The following is a 13,486-nucleotide window of genomic DNA, read 5'->3' on the forward strand; positions in this document are numbered from 1 at the left end:
TTTATATTTAACACTATTATAAATGCTGGCGGTGAAGTGGTGTTTGGGATGGAGGCTGACAGCATGTGACTCCGTGTAATAACCTCATGGCCTGCTGAGGAGTCACAACCCCCAGTTTGAGAACCCGTGTGCTAAATTAACAAATCTGAGAAGATTAAAATAAAGGTGTGTTTATGTATATCAATACAGCTGCCACTGTTACTTAGTAATTACAATTTACAATCTAGGTATATAGAATACTTAACCACGAAGAAAAGGTATTTGTAATAATTAAATAGTTAACCAATACATGCAAGGTTCCATGTTGTACATTCTCATCTGGAGGAAAATTGTACATATGACGTGAAATTTTCAAAAGTGATAGGGACTTCATAAGTCCCATTGACTTTCAGTGAGACTTAAGCTTTAAATGACTTTTGAAAATGGGATTTAGGCATTTTTAAACATTTTACTCTGTGGCAGATTTGGAGCTATTTTTAAGTTTTATATAATTTGGATACTGGATAGTTCTTGTTTGAAAATGACTGGATCAATGCTCATTCAACCAAAGTTGAGAGCTTCTGAATGAGTGAAGCATAAATATGATTATTTGTCCTTTTTTAAACAAAGGGGGGGGGGATTAACAAATTTGAGATACTTACTTAGTTTGAGTTTTCAGGTGTCACACATTCTGCAGTAGATATCCACAAATTTAGGATACACTTTTTTGCTCTCAGTGCAAATGTGTTAAGAACATAAGAATAGCCATAATGGGTCAGACCAAAGGTCCATCCAGCACAGTATCCTGTCTGCCAAGAGTGGCCAATGCCAGTTGCCCCAGAGGGAGTGAACCTAACAGGTAATGATCAAGTGATCTCTCTCCTGCCATCTGTCTCCACTCTTGGACAAACAGAGGCTAGGGACACCATTCCTTACCCATCCTGGCTAATAGCCATTAATGGACTTAACCTCCATGAATTTATCTAGTTCTCTTTTAAATCCTGTTATAGTCCTAGCCTTCACAACTTCCTCAGGCAAGGAGTTCCACAGGTTGACTGTGCACTGTGTGAAGAACTTCCGTTTATTTATTTTAAACCTGCTGCCCATTAATTTCATTTGGTGGCCCCTAGTTCTTATATTATGGGAATAAGTAAATAACTTTTTTCCTTATTCACTTTCTCCACACCACTCATGATTTTATATAGCTCTATCATATCCCCCCTTAGTCTCCTCTTTTCCAAGCTGAAGAGTCCTAGCCTCTTTAATCTCTTCTCATATGGGACCCATTCCAAACCCCTAATCATTTTTAGTTGCCCTTTCCTGAACCTTTTCAAATGCCAGTATATCTTTTTGAGATGAGGAGACCACATCTGTATGCAGTATTCAAGATGTGCGCGTACCATGGATTTATATAACAGCAATAAGATATTCTCCATCTTATTCTCTACCCCTTTTTAAATGATTCCTAACATCCTGTTTGCTTTTTTGACTGCCGCTGGACACTGCATGGACGTCTTCAGAGAACTATCCATGATGACTCCAAGATCTTTCCTGATTAGTTGTAGCTAAATTAGCCCCCATCATATTGTATGTATAGTTGGGGTTATTTTTTCCAATGTGCATTACTTTACATTTATCCACATTAAATTTCATTTGCCGTTTTGTTGCCCGGTCTCTTAGTTTTGTGAGATCTTTTTGAAGTTCTTCCCAGTCTCCTTTGGTCTTAACTATCTTGAGCAGTTTAGTATCATCTGCAAACTTTGCCACCTCACTGTTTACCCCTTTCTCCAGATCATTTATGAATGAGTTGAATAGGATTGGTCCTGGGATTGGTCCTTGGGGAACACCATTCTGAAAATTTACCATTTATTCCTACTCTTTGTTCCCTGCCTTTTAACCAGTTCTCAATCCATGAAAGGATCCTCTCTCTTATCCCATGACAGCTTAATTTACGTAAGAGCCCTTGGTGAGGGACCTGGTCAAAGGCTTTCTGGAAATCTAAGTACACTGTGTCCACTGGATCCCCCTTGTCCACATGTTTGTTTGACCCCTTTAAAGAACTCTAATAGATTAGTAAGAAATGATTTCCCTTTACAGAAACCATGTTGGCTTTTGCCCAACAATTTATGTTCATCTGTGTGTCTGATAATTTTATTCTTTACTATTGTTTCAACTAATTTGACCGGAACTGATGTTAGACTGTCTGTAATTGCCAGGATCACCTCTAGAGCCCTTTTTAAATATTGGACTTACATTACCTATTTTCCAGTCACTGGGTACAGAAGCTGATTTAAAGGACAGGTTACAAACCATAGTTAATAGTTCCACAATTTCACATTTGAGTTCTTTTAAAACTTGGGTGAATGCCATCTGGTCCCGATGACTTGTTACTGTTAAGTTTATCAATTAATTCTACACCCTCCTCTAATGACACTTCAATCTGTGACAATTCCTCAGATTTGTCACTTACAAAGGACAGCTCAGGTTTGGGAATCTCCCTAACATCCTCAGCTGTGAAGACTGAAGCAAAGAATTCATTTAGTTTCTCCGCAATGACTTTGTCATCTTTAAGTGCTCCTTTTTTATCTTGATCGTCCAGGGGCCCCACTGGTTGTCTAGCAGGCTTCCTGCTTCTGATGTACTTAAACATATTATTACCTTTTTGAGTTTTTGGCTAGCTGTTCTTCAAACTCCTTCTTGGCTTTTCTTATTACATTTTTACAGTTGTGTTGATAAAATTTCATACCCACTGACATCACTGATACCCAACAATCTTAGAGCTGAAGTGAAAACGATTGTGCTATCGCATCTGTAAAGCAACTTTGAATGTGGATTCATAAATTCTGTATAATTCTGATTTTTGTATAGCACAATGGGGTCCCAGTCCGTGACTTAGGACTCCTAGATGCTATGATAATACAAATAACAATTAATTCCCACAAATAAGTTTGCTTTGGGAGTATATTTACTGTTAAGTGGTATTTTTGGTCATATTCTGTTCTGAAAGAAAGTTATAAACAGTAATGGTGCAGCTTTCTTTCTTAGCAACTTGTGGTGATCCAAGGATTTTGTTAGAGCAGGATTCTTAATTAAAATAAATAAATAAAGCGGGGGATTTTCTGTGGCTAGCAGTTGACTGACAAAACAGTAGTAGCCCAATGCCTCTACATCAAAGGTAACAGTGCATGGATATTTTAAAATAATCCAGTAGGTCTTTCAAAATGGTAGTTGATGCACAGTTGCTGTTCAGTATGTGTAGAAGCATGAATGATGCTATTTAGTTATTTCATTTGAAAGTACACGGACAGGTTTTCAAACCAGGTTGGCTCTCCGCTGCTGCTCTTGTTGTCAATAGGAGCTGCAAGGTATTGAGCACTCTGAAAATAGTCTTCATGTACTTGCAGAAACAGAATTCTCTTGAAAATCTGGCCCCGGTTGTGGGTGTTAAGCATTTCTGAAAATCTGGCTCATAGAATTATGTTCTGAAATAATGTGTTTCAGTGGGGCACTAAGTGTACCTTCTTAGGAATTTATTAAATATCAGAAAAATACTCTGAAGACTGAATAATCTTCTTATTGCTTAGATTAATAAATAGCTCTTCATAATTGATATATTTTGCTTAGACATTCTCATAACTCTTTCTTGGCAAAATCTGACTTGCTGATTACCTGTTAAAGTCCTCATGGATAATAACTGCCTTAAATAACAGGAATCTTTAGAGGACAACACAGCTCTGCCCACCACATCACCCCCCCCCTTCTCTGTCCACCACCAAAAATGAGAACTGGTTCTTGATAACTTACACTGTCTTGTCACATTGATTTAGACTCAACAGCATGAGACAGCCCAGTCAGACATAAAGCATTATTTTAATTTGGCCTGGGCATGTGTTCAGCAATTTGGGTATCAAGTACCTAATTAATCTGAAATCACTGTGGCAAACTGAGTGGTGTGAAGACTAAAATACCAAGTTTGAAATATCAGATGCTTAGTTTTTGACTAATACTGTAGCTCCATTAACATGGTCTGGAATATTGTTAGTTTGTGTGTGGCAATTTGCTAAGTCACAAACAAAGCAATTCATATTTGATTTCTTTACCATGTCTATTTCATAGTATCCACTATGTGTATTTGAAATATGCACTTAGAATATTTTTGAGGGTATAGGCTTTACATCAGGATTATAACTTAATTTCAGATGTGAAACTAGCAGAGTATTCTTAATATTAATTTTCCATTTGGAGATATTTGGAATTATTGCGTTAGTTCAGAGTTTTTAAGTACTAGTATGCTCAGCATTAAGAGCCACATAATCTGATGGCCTCTACCTTACTGGCTATACTGTCCATTGGCAATGTCAGGTTGAAATGATTCTTCAGTAAAACTGAAAAAAGAATATACTCATTAAGCAAAACAGGCATTGTTCAGGGTTAATAATTTTTTTTGTAACTCTTAAGAACTGCAGTAGAGTCGGGACAGCCAGTTGCAAGGGCAGCAGAAATTTAACTTTTTAAAATGTCTTTCAGTGAAAATGTGCAGCAAGCATACTGGGAACTGAAGAGGGAGATGTCTAACTTGCATCTGGTGACTGAAGTGCAAGCTGAGGTTCTACGAAAACTGAAAACCCCAACTGCAACCAAGAAAGGCAAGTCCGTGTTTGCAGGAATGAGCCTTACAAGTACAAACCACTGATCCAAGCTATACCATTTTAAAGAGAAACTAGCTATCATATCTTATCAAAATCTCATCAATTGAAGTTGATAAGCCAGAGTGTATTATAGTTCCAGCCTAACCATTTACTGCTTTGGCTTCTGTCTCATACTGGTCAGCTTCACACATAAAGGTGTTGCTGATGTGTTTTTTCTTCAGTACTGTATTCTGTTCCCCTTGTGGCTTTTTTCTCAGTCAAGTGTCGCTGATGTGTATAAGGCTGAGGTGTTAAGTTTACTCATATTTGACCTTTTACCACAACTACTTCATATTTAAAAAAAAACAAACAAAGATTTCACTTTTCTTATTTTAACAGTATCAAATATATAAAACATTTTGGTAGCATTTTAAAATTCAGGAACAGATTTTGAACTCTTTCCCTATAGCTATAATTTTTCTTACTAGTGATGAAAACATTCTGAAAACTTATCTCCGAGTGAAATAGAACTCCAGATGATGACATTCCCTGTAATTGAAATATTGATGCTGCAAAGCTGGTTTACCTCCTCCACCCTCTTAAAAACAATTGACAAAATTGGTCATTTCCATTGCTCTGGGTTTACTGCAGATTTTATACATTGCTGACTGAAATAATTTCAATTTCAACTCTTATATGCAACATTTCCTTCCAATGCAGGGATTTTACAAAAGACCAATATTTGGCACGGTCACCTGTGATCTAATGATTGAAAGCTAAAAAAGAGAACAGGTTTCAGAGTAGCAGCCATGTTACTCTGTATCCACAAAAAGAACAGGAGTACTTGTGGAACCTTAGAGAGCAACACATTTATTTGAGCATAAGCTTTCGTGGGCTACAGCCCACTTCATTGGACGCGTAGAATGGAATGTATAGATATAGGGCTTGGCTACACTTGCAGGTGTGCAGCGCTGGGAGTTGCAGCTGTCTTCATACAGCTGTGTAGGGAAAGCGCTGTAGTGTGGCCACACTGACAGCTACCAACGCTGCAGTGTGGCCACATTTGCAGCATTTGCAGCAGTGTTGGGAGTGGTGCATTATGGGCAGCTATCCCAGCGTTCAAGTGGCTGCAATGTGCTTTTCAAAAGAGGGGGGTGGGGTGGAGTGTGACAGGGAGCGGGGGGGAGAGAGAGAGAGAGTGGATTTTTGGAGCCGACACTGTGTGTCAGCTGCCTGCCTTGCAAATTCTGTGTCAGCTCCCTGCCTTGCAAAATCTGACCATTTCCCCGACCCCTCATTCACTCTTAAATGCAAATAGCCTGCAGACCAGAGAAGCAGCTGCTCCGATGGACTCCCTTTCCCCCCCTCCGTGCTGTTTCTCTCCTCAAGCAAACACTAGCTGTAGACATTCATCCCCCTGCCTGCCTCATTCACAGCAAATAGGAGCTGTGTTTCTTTTTTAGATAAGCAGCTCCAGGAGCCCCGAGTTCACAACAAAACAAAGAGAGGCATCATAACAAAACAAAGAGTTCTTTAGTTAAAAGCATTATGGGAAAATTCTGCTGGAGGCCAATTACAGCGCTTTTGGTGGCCACACTGGAGGAGCAGCGCTGCAGCACCAGCGCTGCAATAGTTATACCCGAGGCAGAGCAGGAGTACAGCCAGCGCTGCAGCCAGGGAGATGCAGCGCTGTATGTGCCTTGCAAGTGTGGACGGTGAGTAAGTTGCAGCACTGTAAACCCACCACCAGCGCTGCAACTCTCCAGTGTAGCCAAGCCCATATATACGTACAGAGAACGTGAAAAGGTGGGAGTTGCCCAACCAACTCTAAGAGGCTAATTAAGATGAACTGTTGTCAGCACGAGAAAAAAAACTTTTGTAGTGATAATCAAGATAGCCAAGATAATCAAGATAGTTAAACTGTCTTAAATGGGCTATCTTGATTATCACTACAAAAGTTTTTTCTCGTGCTGACAACAGTTCATCTTAATTAGCCTCTTAGAGTTGGTTGTTTTGATGTTCTCTGTATGTATATATATCTCCTCACTATATGTTCCATTCTGTCCGAAGAAGTGGGCTGTAGCCCACGAAAGCTTATGCTCACATAAATGTTAGTCTCTAAGGTGCCACAAGTACTCCTGTTCTGTTTAAAGAAGAGAATGTTCAGTTAGTGAGTAGTAGCATCCCTATTTTTCACTGGGTAGGTAATAAATAGGATAAGCAATAGTCACTTGTTTATAGTATGATTGGTGACTGATGGTGCACTTCTTTGATAAGATATAACAGGTCAGAGAGCTCAGATGACAGACCCAAAAGGCTAAATATTAGAGGAACACTTTGCTAATACAGAATTGGATGACTCAAGGAATTGATAATGGGATTAACCTCTAGGGCACCAGTTTGACTTTGGTCCTGGTCTGTGACTGATGATTACTATCTGAGGTATTCTATTAAATGAGTTGGTAGCTTCAGTCCAGTTCCCACTGGATGCGTGTCTGTCTACATTTAAAAGGTACACTGTGACACATTTAACATCCAATTTCAGAAGAGAAATCAAGGATTGCTTGGACTCTGAATAATTCTCTAGTCCTAAGAAGTCTGTTCTGGTCAGGGTGTATGATGGTAGTGTAAGGAAGTATGCATTTGCTGTGCTGTAGTGGTTCTGTGGCTGTTGTCTTTCTCTTATCTGCACAAGTGCTAACAATTCATTTCCCCACCAGAAAACTCATTGCAGCAGCATTTTCTGCAGTCAGTAGTGGAGTTGTGCATCAAGGGATATAGAAGGCAGCATCATAAATTGGTCTGAGGTCTGGATTTTTCCTAGGCTTATTTTGTAGGTTTCTTTGCCCACAATCATTTATTGGCACATATAAGCATCTGGCTTTATTTCTTGTTGCAAGCTTCCAATCTTAAAGCTGGACTTCGCTCACTGATTCATCAGTGTCTTGTATTAATGCAATGCAGTTATGATGCACCTGTATTGTTAACATGCAGAGTACAGCCTTGATGGTCTTGAACTATTAATGGGAGAAAATCAGTTTGCCTACTAACTGTGTTCATGCAATCCTCATCTTCTAAACATGAATTGGCTTTTAGGGGTCATGATGATAAAAGACACTTCTAGAATTAAGAGAACTAATAGACAAACCTGATCCTCACTTTAACAAATGTTTCCAAATATTCCAGGACCTTCTAAAATGATATCCTTGTATATTTTAGGGTTGACTTGAGTCACAAATTGGGCAAGTAAAATAGTGATGTAAAGGTGACTAGACTGTGAATTAATATAAGGGAAAACCTGTGACAACAGCAAAGAATGTGATTGCTTTCTTTTACAAGGACCACTGTATTTTCAGAATGTTTCACACATGTAGAATAGTATGTTCCCAAGCAGGCACTTTAAGGAAAAGGCTGGTAGAATCTGGAATGTTTTTGGAGAAAGTCATGAGTCAAGGTCTATTGAATTTTGTTCAAAAAATTATGGGCAGAGGTAGAATAAACTTCCTTTCCTTCCCTTCCCATGGTGTTTTACTCACTATTGTAAGTTCCATTTTTGAGCACCTTGAAGTTTGTTCTATAACAGAAGTGAGGCTTTTTTTTTTCAGAAAGCCTTTTACTTTTCAACACTGTGGTTCATACTCCTCAGAGAAATCGAGAGTGTAAGCAATTTATAGAGTTCAAAATAATTGATGCCACACGTTAATCTTGCCAACAGAATGTGAATTGCAACATGTATGTGGATTCCATTAATCCATATACAAGACACTGTTCACAAAAAGCAACTCATCTCTTCTTAAAGCATTTTGGAAATCTTTAAGTGTAATGGTGGATGAAAAACAATGAGAAACTGGGGTGTTCTCTGCTGCTTTGCAGTACCTTAACATATAGTAAGTAGAACACGAACAAATTTAAGATTGAAGCCTATATAATGCTGTAGCTCCTTACATGAATTGGGCATTATATAACTGTAGGAAGCTATCTGAATTGACACACTTTTGCTGTTTGTGTTTAGAAGCAAAAATGTTCTTAAATAAGGAAGCTGCTATCTCAGAAAAATTGACAAAGTTCATTCTTGTTTTGAGTTCAGTTGGTCAAATCTTGACTACAACCAGCTTATACTGTTTACTATTCAGTTCTCTCACCGCCTCATAGGAAGGATGAAATGGAAGGTTTCTCTTTTGTTGCTGTCACTTCGAATGCCCTCTGTCTGTGGAAACAAAAATTTTCCTCAGAATTTATCTCAATATTTCAGCCATTTGTTTCTGTCCTGAACTAGCTTCAGCCCACTGAGACTCAATCATCATAAAGTGCACTGAGTTTTTTGGATGCATTTTCTCATCCTTACAATTTCATCTACTTCTCATTAGGCCATTTCCTTCAATGTGAGTATTCCTCTCCCTATATGTGTGATAGATATGAAATATACACATGCTCATAAGCAAAATACAGCAAGCTCCTCAGGGATCACTTAGTACAACAGGGCACCAGTCCTGATTGGGCCTACCCACTGCTACAAAACAAACAGATAGTATATGTTGTGTATTTGACTACTCGATAGTAGGACAAGGCTGCCTGAGTGGCCCTGTGTGCTTCTCTTGTCAAATAATCTTAGTCTTTTAGAGTGTAGAAACTTGGGTCATTTTATTGAGATGTTAAAGTACTTTCAGGTTGAACATCAGAAATACTGACCTTGAAATTTAAGTTATAACGCAGATTGTTGGTCACAGACAATAGACAAGTTGCATTGTCCCACAATTTTTTAGATGAATAGCTATGCTACTAATAGCTTGGTTGTCAATAGAAGGTTCAGTTTAACTAGAAGTATCCAAGGAGTAATAATACAATTCCCTTTCTACACTTCTAACTGAATAGCACTTCATCTGCCCTAAAGCTTCTCCAATCACAGTATTCACAGCATTTGGACTACAGTATGTGGTTGCCATTTGTCCTTGTACCTATGAATAGCTTACATCTCAAGCACTGCTTTTTACACCTATCAGCACAGATTGGGTGAGTCACAAATTTCCTAACTGTATCTTCCGGATGTGACAACCAGCCATTGGAAAGTGCTTTTTACTGAAATTTGCTAATTGGCCACCATTTTTTCACTTTCCCTGGCAGGGTGATACTACATCCTGCTGAGAGGGCACTGATTCTTCTGTTTGTCCCTTATGAGCGTTGTGTTTGTAAACCAGAGTTTGTATTCTAGATTCATAGCTATTGTAGGAAACTTAACTTGTAGGATCTAAGTGACAATCCTCATTAAATTTGTAGTGAAATGCTAAAGAGAAGTAGAGGTGGTATGGGCAATTTAGCCCCGCCCACTCCTTGTCACATACTCACCCAACATGTGGCCAGTCCCATTCCCACTTCTGGATAGTTGCTGCCTGTTTAAAACCTGGCCCTTGAACAGAGAAGCAGCAAGCTCCATGCCATCTTCCCCCCCTATTGCTTCATGGACTGAGGATGAGTTCAGGACTGGCAGCAGCAGGAGGCTGCTCATTCAAGACAATGAAATAGATTCTTTGCAGGCAAGCAACATTCAGAGATTCCAAGGCCAGAAGGGACCATTGTGAATCATAGATCTTTCTGAGCCCACGTAGATCATCCTGGTGCAGCACTCTATACTTGCCTTACCAAACTCCCAAAGATTCACCAGTCCCTCCTACATCTATGTGGGAACGAGTTGATTTGGTTTTTGAGATAGTGCTATTTTAATGAGTTATGGTGAAACTTGCAAAATATATTTGAATAAAATTTGTCTTAACTCTGATTAATGAGCACTCCGGAGGAGGATATGGGGGATCCATTAGCTGAAAAGTTGTCCTGTTACACTAGGCATATTTCTGAATGTATGTACACTATCTTCTAGATACATAAATTAAGAATTACATTTAGTTGTCTTCTCTCTTCAGCTTCTACTAGTGCACCAGTACAATGTGTTGAAGACGTGGAGAAGAACCTCACAAAGTTATATTTGACTTCTTCTGGGGCAGTCTACAAAAAACCCTCTCTTTCACAAAATGACAAACTTCTCTGCAATGCCATAGCTTCCCCTCTCCCAAGAGATGTAAAAATCCTGGCTGAACAGGCAAATCTCCAGTCATGGACAGATGAGAGACCCATCCCGATTGGCAGCACAACCTGTCATGAACAAAACTCGTATGGAAAGAGCTCTCTGGAAGATAATTCCTGGGTATTCCCAAGCCCTCCAAAACCTAGCGAGACAATGTTTTGGGAAATGAAAAATAAATCATCTTTGTCAAACTATCCAATAGATTACCTGGATCAGTGTAATCAAAACTGCCTGCACAAGAGCTAAGTAGTTCCTGAGAGAGACTGGGGCTGGTTCTGAATAGGTACCTGAGTACTAGAATTTTTTAAAGAGAAAAGTAGTTACTTCCACATTTCACCTTAACTACTTTTGTCTTGTTTCAAGATTTTGGGAACGGGGGGGCTTGATCACTCATTGCTGTAAATCAGGACTAAATCAAAGGAGCTATACTGGTAATACAGGTGTAAGCAAATCAGAATCAGCCCCTAAATGCTTGGTCCTCTTATACTGAACATGACACACACTTGCAAATATTACACAGACTGAATATGGAACTCTTGGACTAAATCAAAATAATCCAGCTCTGCATTTCAGTTAGCTGTATGTACATAACACTGCTCATAAAGGCATTTTGTATCCTGTGTTAGAAACTTCTTGAAAGCTGTGAGCTTACCTCTGACAGAAGTGTCTTTCAGATATAAAACTCTCAGGTAAAGAATGGAATTGGAATGTTATTTTTACCCCCTCTGGTTTAGGATAGTCACTGGATTTATAATGTGTGATATATGCCAGAACGAAATGGTGAGATTTATAGGGTTTTTTCCAAAATCATGTTTATGTAACATGTATAAACCAAAACTGCTAGGATACACTGTTCAGACAGCACCTTTTCTTTGGCCTTACTGTAAGTATTTAAAGATCATAAATAGATGCTGCTGAAAGCTGAAATTCACGGACATAGTTTTTATTTGTCTCCACTGACAAAGGAAATTAATTGCATTCTACGCACACTGGTGCCTGTTATAGAATCACCCTAACCAAAATGCAATGATCTTTGTGTGCCTCATTAGTGTATCACCACAATCTTCACTTTAACTGTATGGTTTCTAAGGCCACCAATTTTTTTTTTTTTTGGCCACAAGAACAGAAGCCTTAACTTGAGCAGCTCGGATGTTAAGTATTAGTGTTCGAAATACACAACTGTGCCATATCGATGGGGTTTTTCATCTGTTGTATAGAAAACTAAAGTATTTCAAATTATGAATTTGCTAACTTTATACAGTTGAGTGTCCATATACTGATGCATGTGGTTAACTGATATAAAGACCAATTTCTCTTTAAACCAAGGAAGCTTCTAGGCCAGAGGTTCTCGAACTTCTGTATTGGTGACCCCTTTCACACAGCAAGCCTCTGAGTGAGACGACCTCCCCCCATATAAATTAAAAACACTTTTTTATATTTAACACTCTTATAAATGCTGGAGGCAAAGCGGGGCTTGGGCTGAAGGCTGACAGCTCATGACCCCGTGAGGGGTCATGACACCCAGTTTGAGAACCACTGTTCTAGGCAGTTAAGTCTTGCTCTTTGGAAGAGCACTTTTAGAACTATTTGGCTTCATACACCAGGTTTAAAGTGAAATGGTTGAAATGTACAATACTTACAAGGAAAATTCAACATTGGGTATTTCATATTCTCAGTGAATATAAAGTTTAATTAGGAGTAAAATGATTAGTACTGGTAATTGTTCTCTGTATACAGGGAACAAGCATCCAAATTCACTGGTCTACCTTAAGGTCAATGTAAAGAAAAAATGGATTTCACAACAGTTAAGCAGTAAAATATTTTAAAAAAAAAAACAGTAACTTCTGTAGGAAAATTATGACTGTGATGAAAGTGGGCACTACGTGACTTATGTGGGTCCACTCACTCCTTTCACACACACCCCCCACCCATGCATTCAGTACTTCATATGATAGCCATCTCCTTCTTATGTATTGGACTTTTGTCTATCTTGAAGTCAAAAGAATGTCTGATACCATCTATTTTATTAGCAAACAGCATACATAAATAATATGCCTACCTTTCACCAGATATGTTTTTATCTTTCTGTTATCTTGCTCACGTATACTGGTTTGTCTGTGATTAATGGAAATAGTGTCAGATGCTGGAATTTATTCTGACCAATGAACATGGCTGACTCAAGGGAGTACAAGCTCTTGCAAAGTAATAGAACAAACCCCAATATGCATAAAACAAATCCAAGTCACTAGGCTTTAGCTGATAGAACCAACTACCTGTGTAATAACAAAGCAGCAGAAACTATTTCTCATGTGGCTGCACTATATTGAATCTAGTTCTAATGTAATTTACTGGGTTTACTCCCTTGATTACAAAGATTTTTGGTAAGTTTAATGTATTCAGCAGCCATCAACCTGATTAACAGTTAGAATTATGCAAGGAAGGAATCCTGTTGTGTAAAATTTTAAATAAATTTATTTTTGTTTGAAATGGGCTTCACTTATAAATCTCCGTGGGCTTTGGCAAGCGCAGTGTTTCCTTTGTTGTTGCTCTCTAAATTCCTTATTTTTAGGTTGTGTGCAAAACGGGGAAGAATTTGAATCTGAGCATAGGTCAGTGAAAATATAAAAGATTAAATTCAAGGTCCCTTCTTAGCCCTTAGGAGAAGTGTACACCTCCACAGATTGTTTTGACATGTGGAGGAGGAGTATTCTCCTCCTGGGCACATGAAGGTAGATTCTCCCTCCCCTCTTCCAAAAGTGCCCCTTTCCAATCTTGTCCTACTCTTCACCTTTTTGTAAACAGC

General features: G+C 38.8%; 1 protein-coding gene and 1 long non-coding RNA gene across 4 annotated transcripts in view; one reads left to right on the forward strand and one right to left on the reverse strand.

The window, feature by feature from the left end:
* The window catches only part of LOC123363947, a 27,651-nt gene extending 17,065 nt beyond the window's left edge, over window positions 1–10,586 (reverse strand). The window contains exons 1-2 of one of the 2 annotated variants that reach the window (XR_006576953.1): window positions 9,951–10,586; window positions 8,750–8,814 (exon numbers count right to left, since the gene is read on the reverse strand). This is a non-coding gene — a long non-coding RNA (uncharacterized LOC123363947). The remainder of the gene's footprint in view (window positions 1–8,749; window positions 8,815–9,950) is intronic. The other variant, XR_006576952.1, reaches the window with a different exon arrangement.
* AZI2 (5-azacytidine induced 2) overlaps window positions 1–12,504 on the forward strand; it is a 51,829-nt gene extending 39,325 nt beyond the window's left edge. For both annotated transcript variants that reach the window (XM_045005562.1, XM_045005561.1), the window contains exons 7-8: window positions 4,507–4,625; window positions 10,523–12,504. In XM_045005562.1, the coding sequence (XP_044861497.1) occupies window positions 4,507–4,625; window positions 10,523–10,929 (526 nt within the window). In that variant the 3' untranslated portion in view covers window positions 10,930–12,504. The remainder of the gene's footprint in view (window positions 1–4,506; window positions 4,626–10,522) is intronic.
* The last annotated feature ends 982 nt before the right edge of the window (window positions 12,505–13,486 follow it).

This window comes from Mauremys mutica, chromosome 2, assembly GCF_020497125.1.
Source record: "Mauremys mutica isolate MM-2020 ecotype Southern chromosome 2, ASM2049712v1, whole genome shotgun sequence".
NCBI lineage: Eukaryota > Metazoa > Chordata > Testudines > Geoemydidae > Mauremys > Mauremys mutica.